General features: G+C 40.9%; 1 protein-coding gene across 1 annotated transcript in view; it reads left to right on the top strand.

Annotated features, from left to right (window-relative positions):
* The first annotated feature begins 222 nt into the window (after window positions 1-222).
* The window catches only part of LOC141943157 (cytosolic phospholipase A2 epsilon-like), a 34764-nt gene continuing 22275 nt past the window's right edge, over window positions 223-12711 (top strand). Inside the window, exons 1-3 of the mRNA XM_074867887.1 lie at window positions 223-318; window positions 1290-1379; window positions 9990-10062. Coding sequence (XP_074723988.1) covers window positions 223-318; window positions 1290-1379; window positions 9990-10062 — 259 coding nt within the window. The remainder of the gene's footprint in view (window positions 319-1289; window positions 1380-9989; window positions 10063-12711) is intronic.

Below are 12711 nucleotides of genomic sequence, written 5' to 3'. Positions count from 1 at the left end.
GCAAACGCAGGCTGGGAGAGGTTCCCAACCAGAGGAAGGTACTGCATCCCTTTTGTTGTGCTTGCCCCGTAAGATCATTCCCTGGAGCAGTCATCCTTGGCAATCCACTGTCTTCGGCAATGGGAGGGGAGTCCTTTACTTATAGAGATGAGATGGGTGGGGCCTCAGGTCATTTTATAAAATAACTTGTCATTGACTCCTACAGAAGTAAATCCTGCAAACATGTCTCAGGAAGTGCTGCCCGTGGAGGTGCCAGAAATACTCTCTTACATGAATCCAGGGAAGGCCATGATGCTATCAAAAGCAAGAGCACTACAGGTAAGAAAACAGCTTTAGAAATTTGCTTAAGGTCCACGGCATTTGACAGAAAACAAAATCCTGCTTTGTGAGTGTGTTTATATACAAGCTACTGTACAAACTTACTGTCTGATGGAGCTAGGCGGCAATGTCTCTGCCTGAAGGAGTTTAAGGTGACATGTTCTCTTTGCGGCTACCAGTGGTAAAAGTCTTCCTAATTCCACTGGAGCCAAAGATCTCAGCTTGAAAGGCAAAATGAGAGAAGTCAGCATAGCAAGAGAACAGAAAAAGAAGAGAAAGTGGAAAAAATGAACAAGGAAGGAAACAATTTTTAGGGGATTGAATAATCAGCCTGAATTCAGACCCAGTCTTAAAAAATCTTTTTTCTTCCATAATTAAATGCTACTTTTATTAAAAGCTTAATATATATGTACCAACAGCAAAATTTTGACATGCATATTAATGTGACAACCCCATATTTTGTTATGGGAAAAGGAATAAGGACAGGATAGAGCATAGGGATAGGGAATGGAATTCTATTTCCACATTCCCATTCTTGTTCTGAATTTTCCATTTTATTTTTCATTCTCTGGGTCATTTCAACATTTGCATTTAATTTTAACTGTAGTATGTTATATGTTGTTCTGTGTACTCTTTGACTGGATGAAGGCATGTAGCTTCAGGAAGTACTCGGGAAACAGAAACAGAATACTTTCAATAATATTTATAAGGACTGTCCTTTAATGGTGTTTTCCTACAAAGCGTTTCAAAAGGGGGCACCTTACATTGTAAAATATTTTGGAAGTATATGTACCGAACCATGTGGTGTTTTGTTCACTGTGCTGAACACTGTAACACAGCTGGGTGTAACCAACAGCTATTCTAACTGGGGTTTCAGCATAAGTTATTGCAAGTAGGAATTAATTATCTACCCTGATAATGCTGCTGTTGTTGTTTTAATGTTATCATTTATTACTTCTTTCTTTCTTCAGGATGAAGATTCAGACATCAATTCTTTGGGAGATGGTGAACAGAAAGAAGAAAATGAAGGAAGTACTGTACCAGACAAAGGTGATTTCAAGGTATTATGAACAAGAACATTTAGAATCAAGGAGGGCGGATGGTTTTGTTTTGCTCAAAAAGGGAGAAGGCTCAGGTAGATAAATAATGATGGCAGCAGTTTGAGTGTTTCAAGGGAAACACCCTTAAATTTATTGTTTGGATCATTTTATTCCACTTATGTTTATGATTTTTCAGAATTGCTTGTTGTATTTCTCTTATGTTTTATTGGGAGCATGCAGAATATCTACTGTTTTAATCACTTGCTTGTAAAAGAAATGCATTGGTGAGCTTTCTATTTCACAATTATTTTTGTAAGGGCCAAAAGTAACAGTAATGCATATTCTGCTGTAATGGCTTTGGAAGTGCCATCTCTATCCTAGCAATTCATGGGGGAGTCCTGGATTATCGAACCCTGATTTTCCACCTCTTCTGTGCTCCATTAGAAAAAAACTGTAACAGGGGATTCTGTGAAAGGAGTGATGCTTGAATGTGCTAGAGGTATTTCTTGTTTTTAAATATCAGTCATAGGTTTATTTTTGTTACAAATAACTGATTTTGATAGGGGTTCTCATTCTGCCACTTTGTTATCTGTGCAGTAAGTACAGGCATTGTTTCCTATCTGTGAGGATTAGAGAACTGTGACTCATATAACTGTGTTGTCCCAAGAAGCATCTACTTCTGAGGCAGATAATTCTATGAAAATTTACATTATAATCCATGCAGACGAGTTAAACTGAGACAAAATGAAGCTGAAAAGGAACTTTATCTGGAAATTGAAGTAATCCTGTAAACAGGCAGTCAGGTGATCTTAGTGATAAGCTAGTTATCAGGTAGTCCCGGTACAATTTAGACACTGAGAAATTTAAACAAATTCTATTTCACATTTGCAGTATTTTTACTGCACACACACTTTTCAAAGTTTAGCTTTCATGTTTGTCCAGTGTTAGGATTTTCATTTAAAAAAAATTAAAAATCAGTGGCATTAAAAGATTATACTGTATTTTCTCAGCATATATTCTATCAGTCCTGGGTCTTTGTGGCATTTCATCTTGCAAATATTTAGCTTACAATATCTGGTATCTCCAGCCTGTGGAGATACCAAAATTCTGGACCATGTATAGGATGAATAATTTTGTGGATAGTTAAAACAGGCCGAAAAACAATTAATTGATCAGTCTTTGGTATAATGCCTGCTCCTTACAAGGGGTAAGGAACCTAGAATCATGATGAGAGAAAGCAAAAAGATTTGATCTTCCGGGTTATAATTACCTATGATAATTACAGATACGACATGTAGCTTCTTGTCTCCATTTCTTAATCCCACATAGTGATGTGTTTGTTTTTCCATTATCTACTCAGATTTAGATCAAAGACATCTAAGGGTCATGAAATTTCAAGGGGGCACGTGTGTCAGTAACGGACCAAAAGAATCATCTTATGCATGTGGGACCATAACCTTCTTCTAGACCACTATATTGCCCCTGTCTCTCACCTAAGGATTATTTTTAACGTTTCATAATTCCAAAAATTCATGACAATCCATTGGTAATGGATTGACGAGTTGTTATTGTATCTGGTTACAGTCACTGTTTTTCCTCTAATCAGAACATAGTACTCTATCCTATGCACTTGCATGATCATGACTTGATTACTGTAGCAAATCATGTGTTTATGTGAAGGACACATAAATGCTCTTATCTTCTGCTCAGTTTTTCTCAAATGTAAATTTTTCATCCCTGAAACTACCAGAAGACTTAAATATGAGGGTCTCTGCCTGCTAAGAGGGATCATCTGTTAGAAGCATACCACAGCATATCCCAGCAACTGCACTTGCCTTTAGGCCAACATAATGATTTTTATCTGCATTAAGAAATCTATATTATTCAGGCCTTGGCTGGTCCTTTGCCCCACGCTAAAGCAGAAGGCAGAGCCAGCTCTGGTATTTTAGACAACAATGCTTATATTAAAATATTTAAGGATTGCAGCAGGTCTCATACAATAATTAGCATGAGGGAAGGGGAGGGGAAGAATTGGATGCATAGTTTTGAATTCAGCATGAGCCATGTCTTAAAAAGGGTAAGGTGCCTCATACCTCAGGTCAAGTGGTACCTTATTTCCCTGCCAGGCAAGGGCTCCTTGTTCTTGCAGGGTTTGTGCAGCTGTGAGAACAGCAGCACTTGAACAGAAGAGGGGCAGGTTAAACCCTCACCCTTGTGCAAAGCAGGACCTCTGGCTTCTGCTGGGTTTTGGAAGCTGGAAGCAGCTCCTGAGATCATGGGAACAGTGGGGAGCGGCCATGCTGCATGGTGAGGTTATGAGGAAGTTGCAGCTGCTGCCTCTGTTGCAGGTGGGACTCCAGCATGTGAACCAGGAGCTGAGGCAGGCAGCTGGTGCCAGGCATGGGGTCCCCGTCTCCCACAGAGACAAGAGCCTGCTGTCAGGAGCAGCTCCAGCCCTAGGCTTGGCAGCAACTCCTGAGCCACCCCCAGCTCTGTGGTTCTTGCTGGAGCATGGCACTAGCAGTGGCTCTGCTCAGCTGCAGAAGCTGTTCTGATCCCAGGTGCCTCACCTGCCACCCCGAGTGGTGGTATGGGGATGTCTGGGATGCCTAAAATGCAGAGTGCTGAAATGACATTCTCCAGCATGCCTCCCACTTCAAAAATGAACCTTCCAAAGTCAAAGGAGACCACTTCCCATCAGCTCATAACTTTGAAATATGGTTTGTCTTATCCACATTTGACCTCAAAAATGTAAAACATCTGTGTCTAAGATAGACCTGTAGATTCCCTTGAGAATCAGTAGTCAGAAAAATAGAGATTTTCAGAGTATGTTGCATGTCCTGTGGTAATGTCTACCTTAGGATGAGACTTCAGAAATGCCTAACAGCTGTCAGATGTAAACACCTATTTTATAGCTATCTGGAATTAGATGTGATGAGTCTCAACCCTCAGATGGTTAATGCTCAGTCTAGTTTCTTTCTCTCATATTTGTTCTTGTTGTGAAGGGCAAAGCAACGTAAGAGGGCTCTGTCTTTTCGTGAATGAACTGTTCTATTCCCCTGGCTACAGTTCTACATATGGAAATAATTTTGAACATGCAGTTGCATGCTCTGCATTTTCAAATGGAGCTTTTTTTCAAAATCAGAAAAAATCTGGTTGTTAAACATATGGGAACACTAAGAGATGGAAAATGATGTTTACTGAAAGGGCTATGCAACTAGCCTGAGTTATCAGTCAAATAATAAATCTCTGCAGAAGTTGGTATTACTGTGCACTGAGAGTATCCATGTCGTGTCGATCAATATCTGAAGTTCTGCTTTTTGGAAATGTGTTTCAAGCACAGTATCATCTGCACAGTCTTATTCCTTGAAAGTGTTCAGACTCCCATGGTGGATGTATGTATGAGGAAGCAACGATCTGAAGGACACCATTCTTGTGGCCTTGCATATACCTGTCATGCTCCTGTGGACACAGATAAATTTTCCCAGCTGGAACAAGGGTTACAGTGGCCACATGCGTGAAAGGGGTGTTTCCATCCAGCTGTGGGAGTTTTTAATTCACCGATATCCAACCAAGATTTCTGCTAATTCTGGTGAAAAGGTGGTCTGATTAGAAGAAGTTATGTTACTAATAAAAAACATGAAACACATGGCTTGTGAAAACCAGCCGGGGACAGCAGCAGTCCTTGGCACCCCCCAGCCCCTGCACAGCCCTGCCAGCTGTCGATGGAGCTGCCACAGCCCCAGCGCCTGGAGGAGGCAAAGGAAGGAAGCAATTAGAGTGGCTGCTTTTCTGTCGTGGAGCCTGGGTTTGTCAAGAATGAGGAAGACCTTCAGAGACATGACTAAACAGCAGCCAACCACGCTCGGCCCAGGCAGTGTGCCACAGTGGGGTCCCCTGGCACATCCCACAGCAGTGGGAGACAGGCGCCAGGAGGCTGGGGCAGGACTTGTCTGAGTGATGTTCACAGCCTGAAGCATTCCGATTAACAACTTTAAAAATTTGAGGATGCACATTCTCTGAGGAAAGGTGACTCTCAGACAGCTCAAGATAGGCACTTCTTCACACACCACCAGCTCTAGAAACACCGTCAGCTGCAAAGTATTTTAGTTCTTTTGATTTGATCCCTGGCTACCATCTAGTTAAATTAGCACCTGGAGATGAAGAAAAGAGTGCCCTGGTGACATCCTGTGCGTGATTTCATCTCAGCAGAATGCTTCTCTGGGCCAGGAATGCAGGGGGACCTTAGTCAAGGCAGGGAAGCTATCTGTGCCAGGAAAGGCTGCTGTGCCAGTAGATGACATAGAAACAGATAGTGTCATTATTATTGGGTGACTGCAGGAAAAATGTGTGGGTGGAAAGGAAGCTCTTTTCATAGATAACACATTTTTTTTCAGGTTGGCCTGCAGAAATGGCCTTTTTCAACTGCTGAAAAAGTAAATTGATTGTCCTCAAGGTATTTTAAAATCTTGTCTGATCTTTGCATGATGGCTTGTGGAATAGCATGCAGTGTGGTTGCACTCAAATAGGTAATGGTACCAGCATACTGTGGCACACATATTTTTTTCTGCTTCCTCATCATAATTTTTCATCCAGCGTGACAAAGGCCACCTCTTCGTGAGACTAGATGAAAGGCATTCCACATTTCATGTAGAGAAGCAACAGCTGAGCACCTGCTTGGAGGACAGCTGCTTTTTGGTGATACAGTTTTCATCAGACACATTGAAGATGAATTTAAAGATCTCTGTATTTTTTTTCTGTTATGATTGTTTTGAAATAAATACCAATCTAAAAAGGGCAACAATCAAGACTGAGAATGTGTTGGCTGGCCCTGCTGATTCAAGAGTAAATTCTCCTCTCTGGATCAGTGTTGTTGGGTGACTGCTCTCTGTTTTAGGAAGGTGGCTACAACATTCTGTTACCTGATCAAACATGTATGGCAAACCAAGATGTTAACACCCAAAACCATAATATGCATTGACCCAACATACATTTGGCTGCACTGTTGTGGAATCGTGAGACTGGGGTAGTCTGCAGTAGGCATGGTGGACTGCTGAATGTCTGTACCATTGATATTGCAAGCCAGGAAGATGTTGATAGCAATAGCCCATGCTGGAAGAGTCTGTTAGATGAAGAAGCCTAGAGACTGAAGAAAGGTACTGAGAGAAAAGCAAGTAAAAAAAGGTAAAGAGGAATAGCCATCCTGTGGTCTCATGGACTCTTGTCTCATTAAGGAGTACATTTTTGAGCTACACAGCCACTTGTGATGTGACAGGATGTATTAAACAGCTAAAATAGTGGAGTAATTTACAGCAATGCTTCTTGAGATGGATGCATGCCACACATACCTACATCTGAATATAAGCGACTTTAAAGAGGGCTGGGACAGACCTACAGAGGCACAAATCTGCCAAGAATGCAGACAGCCTGCATCACCAGAGCACTCATGACAGAGAAATTTCTGTTTTCAAATTCTTACTCACCCGGGTGGGAGAAAGTTGGAATCATTCACATGACAGAGAAATCCTTTACTCCCACCAGCATAGTAATTTGGTGCCAAGTATCATACCACGTTATTTTTTTTTTTTTTTATGGGAAGTGGTGGAAAATTGGATGAAGAGACTATGAGATCTGCTCTATGTTTGATGGAGCTGTTGTGTGGAAAATCCCAATAAAACTTTGTTTTGGGAGTACGGAGAAACTAGCAGTGTACACCCTGCTTGTGCACTGCCATCGCAGTGTGCCATATTGCACGTATCTATGCTATACACATGTGTACATGAAGCGCATGGGAGCACAATTTGGGAAGCACCAAACTGAAGACAAACCAACAGATAGACAATCAGTGAAACAGTCACAAAGTGACCACATCAATCTTGATTTTATCAAAAGCAAACTACAATGTGACAGTGCTAAACAGTTGTTGTAGCATGTCCTTGTTAGCCCCAGGGCAAGACATTGCTTGGGGTCTTCCACCACCAAAGGTGGAAACCTTTCCGTATGTGGAACATCATGACACAGCAGCAGCCTTTTTTTTTGTTAAAGAGATCATAATACGCTTTAGTAAACAGAATAACAGAGTTTCTATCCTTTGATTTGTGCAATAGCTACTATTTTCTTTGTTTGTATAACTAGACCCTAGTATATCATGTTATGGTTGTCACAGTTGCTAGTTAAAGACATTTCTTTTGGTTAATATGTTACTGGAATTAATTAAAATAGGAAATCCTCCTGGGAGTAGTAGAACTAGCAAGGCCTGATCACAGCATGATTTCTGCTCTCCCTGTTGTCTTTGCTACCCCCCCACCAGCAGGTGCAGGAGCTGCCATGATGGCTAATACCTGGCTGCTGCCTCTTCTTCGGGTAACTGGCTGGTGGCATCTGCCTCTCCCCTGGTGCAAGCGCAGGCCCTGATTTCTGTAGCTTCTGTGAAGCCACTGATTTTTTTTGGTGAAACTTCAGTAAGTCTTTTCGTGAAACCTGCAGCTCTGACAATTGATTTCCCCATGACAGGTGGGGAAATTTGGCTAACACATTAGAAAGCCATCACATGGGAACCACAAGACAGGTGATCAGATGGCAGAAACCGTGTAATAATCATTTAAAAAAACCCCAACCTACTGCGCCTCCTTAATATCTTGTATCTAAGAATCTCAAACTGCTTTGCAAATATTGAATCCATCGGTTCTCACTCAAGCAATGACTTTTGCCTGAGGAAGCATAGCTGGAGCTGATCCAGGAGCTGGCAGCACCTTGCGCAATCTCTGGAGATAAACGGCTTCAAGAATTGCCCTGTGCTTATGCAGGTCCTACCAAACAACGCGTTTCTGCCTTCTAGGGCATATGCTGAGGTGCCCAAGCTCATTCCTAACATGTGAGTGTGGTGATCCACCTTTGCTAATTACCCAGCTGAGAAGAAGGGTTAATTAACTGGGTGGAGTACTGTATTAATATGGCTATACTGTTTCTGAAATGTGAACCAGTGTCCTTGCATAGGGTAGCTCTGAGGACATACCCCTCCATCAGTTGTCTGCAAATTTTGCGGCTTCTGTTAGGATGTTTCTCCTTTGAGAACACTGGAAATAGAAGGTGGATGGATTGCTGAGGGTGAATTTCATGTAGAAGTACTAAAAAAGGAAGAAAACAAAGAATTCTTGAGGCATATACAGGAGGGGTGAAAGAAGGAACCATTTTTAAGATCTCAACAAAACCATTTTAACATAACATGATGTGTTAGGAGAGAGAAGAGATTTTAAAAGCATTGAAAAAATAATTTGTTGTGACAAAGAAGGCCTAATTGTCTTCCTATCTGAAAATAAGACCCTTTTTGCTCTGTTCTCTTACAAAAAAAAAAAAAAAAAAAAAAAATTGGCAGCATTACACATATTGTTTTAAGTGAGGTTCTTCCAGCATCTCTTTATCTGCCTTAACATCTATTCTGTCTGCTTGTTTATAGTCATTCTAGGAAGTCTCTGAAGTGCTATAGAAATAGAAGGATGCTCCTAAATGAGAGGAAATCAGCTGATAAAAATAGCAGTTGTCAAAAAGAATGATTTGGAAGGCTCTTCTGTAACCACTTATTCAGGTGGAAATTTTTCTAGGAGTGTGAGGAAATGAACCTGTGTCACAGCCACAGGAAATGCTGATTTATTTATTGGCTTTGTCATAGTAGCCTTTGCAGATAGGTCTGAGCCAGAGACAGCTTTATGGAATGAGCCAGCAGGAAACCGCCTTCTTTAGAAGAAGGAAATCACATTATCCTCTAATAGTAAATAGGAAGAGGTCCCTGCAGTCACAAAATCTGAAGAGGCTTGTTTTATAGAAGGTTATGGTTGAGACATTCAAAGGGACCAAAGGAAGTTAAGCACTTTCAATCTTAAGGGTTTTTTGAAGGGAAGTATTGTTCTTTATCTTTCTCCAAAGGCAACCCATACCTAATTCCTTACCCCCTAAATCCTCTGGAAACAATTCTCAGCCATTGGTTTATCACATAGTTTGATTTACGAAAGCTCAGATTATTGTTACTGTTTTCCCAGTACAACTGTAAAGGGAAAAAAGAGATATCTATGTGTTTGAAGCAGAAGGCAAAAACACCTCTCAGAGAGTGGTACTTTGGGTATATCCTGTGAGAGTGAGTGACAACAAATATTCTCCACAGTGCTCTTTTCAATGAAATGGGACCTCATGGGAGGTTACTAAGGGGATTGACTGTAACTGCATGTATTTTGCCAGCTCCACCATGGTGCTCACCAGTGCATTTACTCTGTTCAAGACACTTATTGTAACAATGTTGTAGAACTAAATTCCCGCAATTTCAGAGCAAGGGGTTTTGCAAGTGTCTCTCAGACAGTATCAATTGGCAGGGATTTATCCCTTTCTTTTCTGCTATGATGAGCAGTCCAGGGTCTCCATGTAACACAGCAAAAAGACAGTTAAATGTATAAAATGTTAAAACAAGACTTCTTTAATAGCAGAAGTTTGTTGCAGATTTTCATCTGCAGAGTAGTGAGACAGCTGACACAATTTTTACTGACTGTATTATTGTTTTTTAGCACTCGGTTAGTTTGCACATTTGACACTTTTCCCCACTGAAGGCTTATTCATACTCTGTTTTGAACTGCCCTTCTCCAGATAGAATCCTCTCCCTGCTATCTGCTGACTGTAAGGATCATCCGGATGAGAAATCTCCAGCGAGTGGACACCTGTAAGTATCTCTATTCTTAGCAGTATCTCGGTACAGGCAACAAGTTGTTCTTTTTATAATTGTATAGCAACCTTTTTCCGAGTGTTTCTGAAATAACCCAGTGTTTGTGTAAACTAATTGTTATAAACCAGGTCAGTTCTTGCTGCTTGCTGCTGTTTCATTATATGTTATTCCTGTACATTCTGGTTCATTTTAAGACTTGAATGTGTTTTTGAGGATAAGTACTTTCTCTGACAGAAAGGAGAGTTTCTGACACGGATGAAAGATCACATCCCATGTTTTCAAAAGCAAGGGGTAATTTTGCTGTTGGGTTGTAGCACCTTGGGAACTGTGGCTGGGAGGAGCAAACTTTTTCATCCCTCCCAGTCTTGATTCTGACACAGATGAAATGAACGAGAAAAAACTTTCCAAAATCATTACCACCAGGCTAATGCCATTATTAATTACCCTGAAATGACTATCAGAAAACTGCTGACTGAGAGCTGGATGCCTTGTCCCTTCTAAGGCTTCTGTAGCAGTCCTGCAGTTGTGCAACTGTGTGAGTCACATGGCAGGAAAGTGGTGGGAAGTGAGTGAGCAGGAAAGGAAAACACCACTGTTTAGTTAAAGGACATGGACTACCCACGCATGCATTGAGGAGAGGCTTTTCGCACAAAATAGGCAAGTTAAGAGTTTGTTTTGTTTGAATCAATACAGCTACATGACTACCTGTGACAGAATGCTGAAACTAGCTCTAGGGTGAGTGTGGAAGGGAAATGGTGTAACCCTGACATCCCTCTTGATTCTTCTGTTTCACTGTGAGCAGCAGCAATTGGCACTATAGTCTCCTGCACAGGAAGAGCGAGGGAAGATGTTCTGAAAAGCGAAGATCTGGATTTACCATGCAGTACCATTCCCATCTTACCTTGTGGTTGTCACATGTTTTTCTGGAAGGTATATCAGAGGACTTCCCTGTGTCACAGCTGCGAGTCAGGGATATGCTAGCCGTATCTTAGGTCATATCATTGGGTTGCACCCTCTGCACCTGCACATCCCTCCTGGTCCATGGCTGTGGCACATGTGTGATGATGCAATAACACAGAAAGGTTTCATCAAGGACTCATCTCATATCTTCTGCATGTCAGACAACAAGGCAAAATCACAAATAACTAGGTTGTAGAGATTGTGCAAGCAGAACTGAAGCAATATTTTGCATTAAATACACAGCTGACTAGTTTGCCTGCATGTACTCATATAATTAAGGATTGTTGATACACTTTGTATCTCAAAGTACAGTTAAGATACAAGAATGATGAATCACATCAGTAGAACAGAGTACTTTGGCAGCTAGCCAACAGTCATCGATCTCCAATGATAAACCTGAAGTCATGCGGTAGTCATACAGAATTACTTTTAAAACATTTTAAAATCAATATAATTACTTCTAGGATCTCCAAACATATTCGAATACCTATTTTTGCAGTTTCAAGATTCTTCAGAGCATTATTATCTGCATAGAATTTCCCAGCTTAAAAAAAAAAAAAAAAAAAGAAAATAACAGTCATACATAATCAAATTAATGCTCATACAGTTCTCTGAGGGGGGATATACTTGGTAAGTCCACTGCAAAAGCCTCTGACACTTGAGGAAATGGAGTAACAAAAGAAGCTGTAGAAAGGCACCAACTGCGATGACAGATCTGAAAGAACTTTTACATTCAGAGGGACTAAATAGGCTGGCCTTAAGAGTGAAACAGAAATTATTGAGGAGGACATGGAATCTGTTTCTACAAAAAGGAATTGGAGGAAGAAGGCAAATAAGGAGTTATTTCTCACCATTTTTCACAATGTAAGAATAAAGAAGCACCCAATAAAACTATGAAACAGGAGGTTTAAAACAAATAAAAGGAATATACAAGTAAATTGAGGAACTCATTGTCACAGGCATGCATGGAGGGTAAAATACATCTGTTAAAAAAAAAATTATTCACTGAGCATATAAGTCTAGCAAGGGTTATTAACCACGGAATTCCCAGTGCAAAGTCTGGTTTGGGAGATCATTAGTCTGGCATTGCTTGGATGATGTATGCTGGATCAGGTGCAGTACTGCTCTAGAATTATCGTTACTTCTACACTGGAGGAAGGTGTAGAGGAACTGTTACATGGCAGTGAAATGATTAAGAATTTCTTTTCTAACGTGAAAAAGCCTAATGTTTTTTTCTTCTGTCTCATCCTTAGAAAAAAGCTAAACTCTTCCAGATGAGACTTTCCAGAAATACCCAGTCCAAGACAGACATGCTTCCTGGAAATGCATAGACTGAATGCTGGAATTTGAAACATAGTAGGCAGTTAAAAGTGGTGTCTTAAGACAGAGGAAGGGCAGCCTTAAATCTAGTTCTTAAATCAACTCTGTCTATAAATGAAATAAAGACAAGAAACTTCCTTTGCTGGAAAAGTTCCAGATGAGACATTTTGTTTCTCCTTCAGAGAGATACTGATGTGCCTAAGCAAGGCACTGTGTAAGACAGCCAGACTGGCCAGGCTGACTAGACCTACCCTTACTGGAGAGACATTTGGTATGACCAACCAATGTTTTCAATGTCTCCTGGCAGCCTGCTGCAGCATGCATCATCTGTGTACTGCAGGGTTTCTGCATTGTTTATGAATAGAA

Source organism: Strix uralensis, chromosome 4, assembly GCF_047716275.1.
Source record: "Strix uralensis isolate ZFMK-TIS-50842 chromosome 4, bStrUra1, whole genome shotgun sequence".
NCBI lineage: Eukaryota > Metazoa > Chordata > Aves > Strigiformes > Strigidae > Strix > Strix uralensis.
This window is presented reverse-complemented; position numbering and strand designations above follow the sequence as displayed.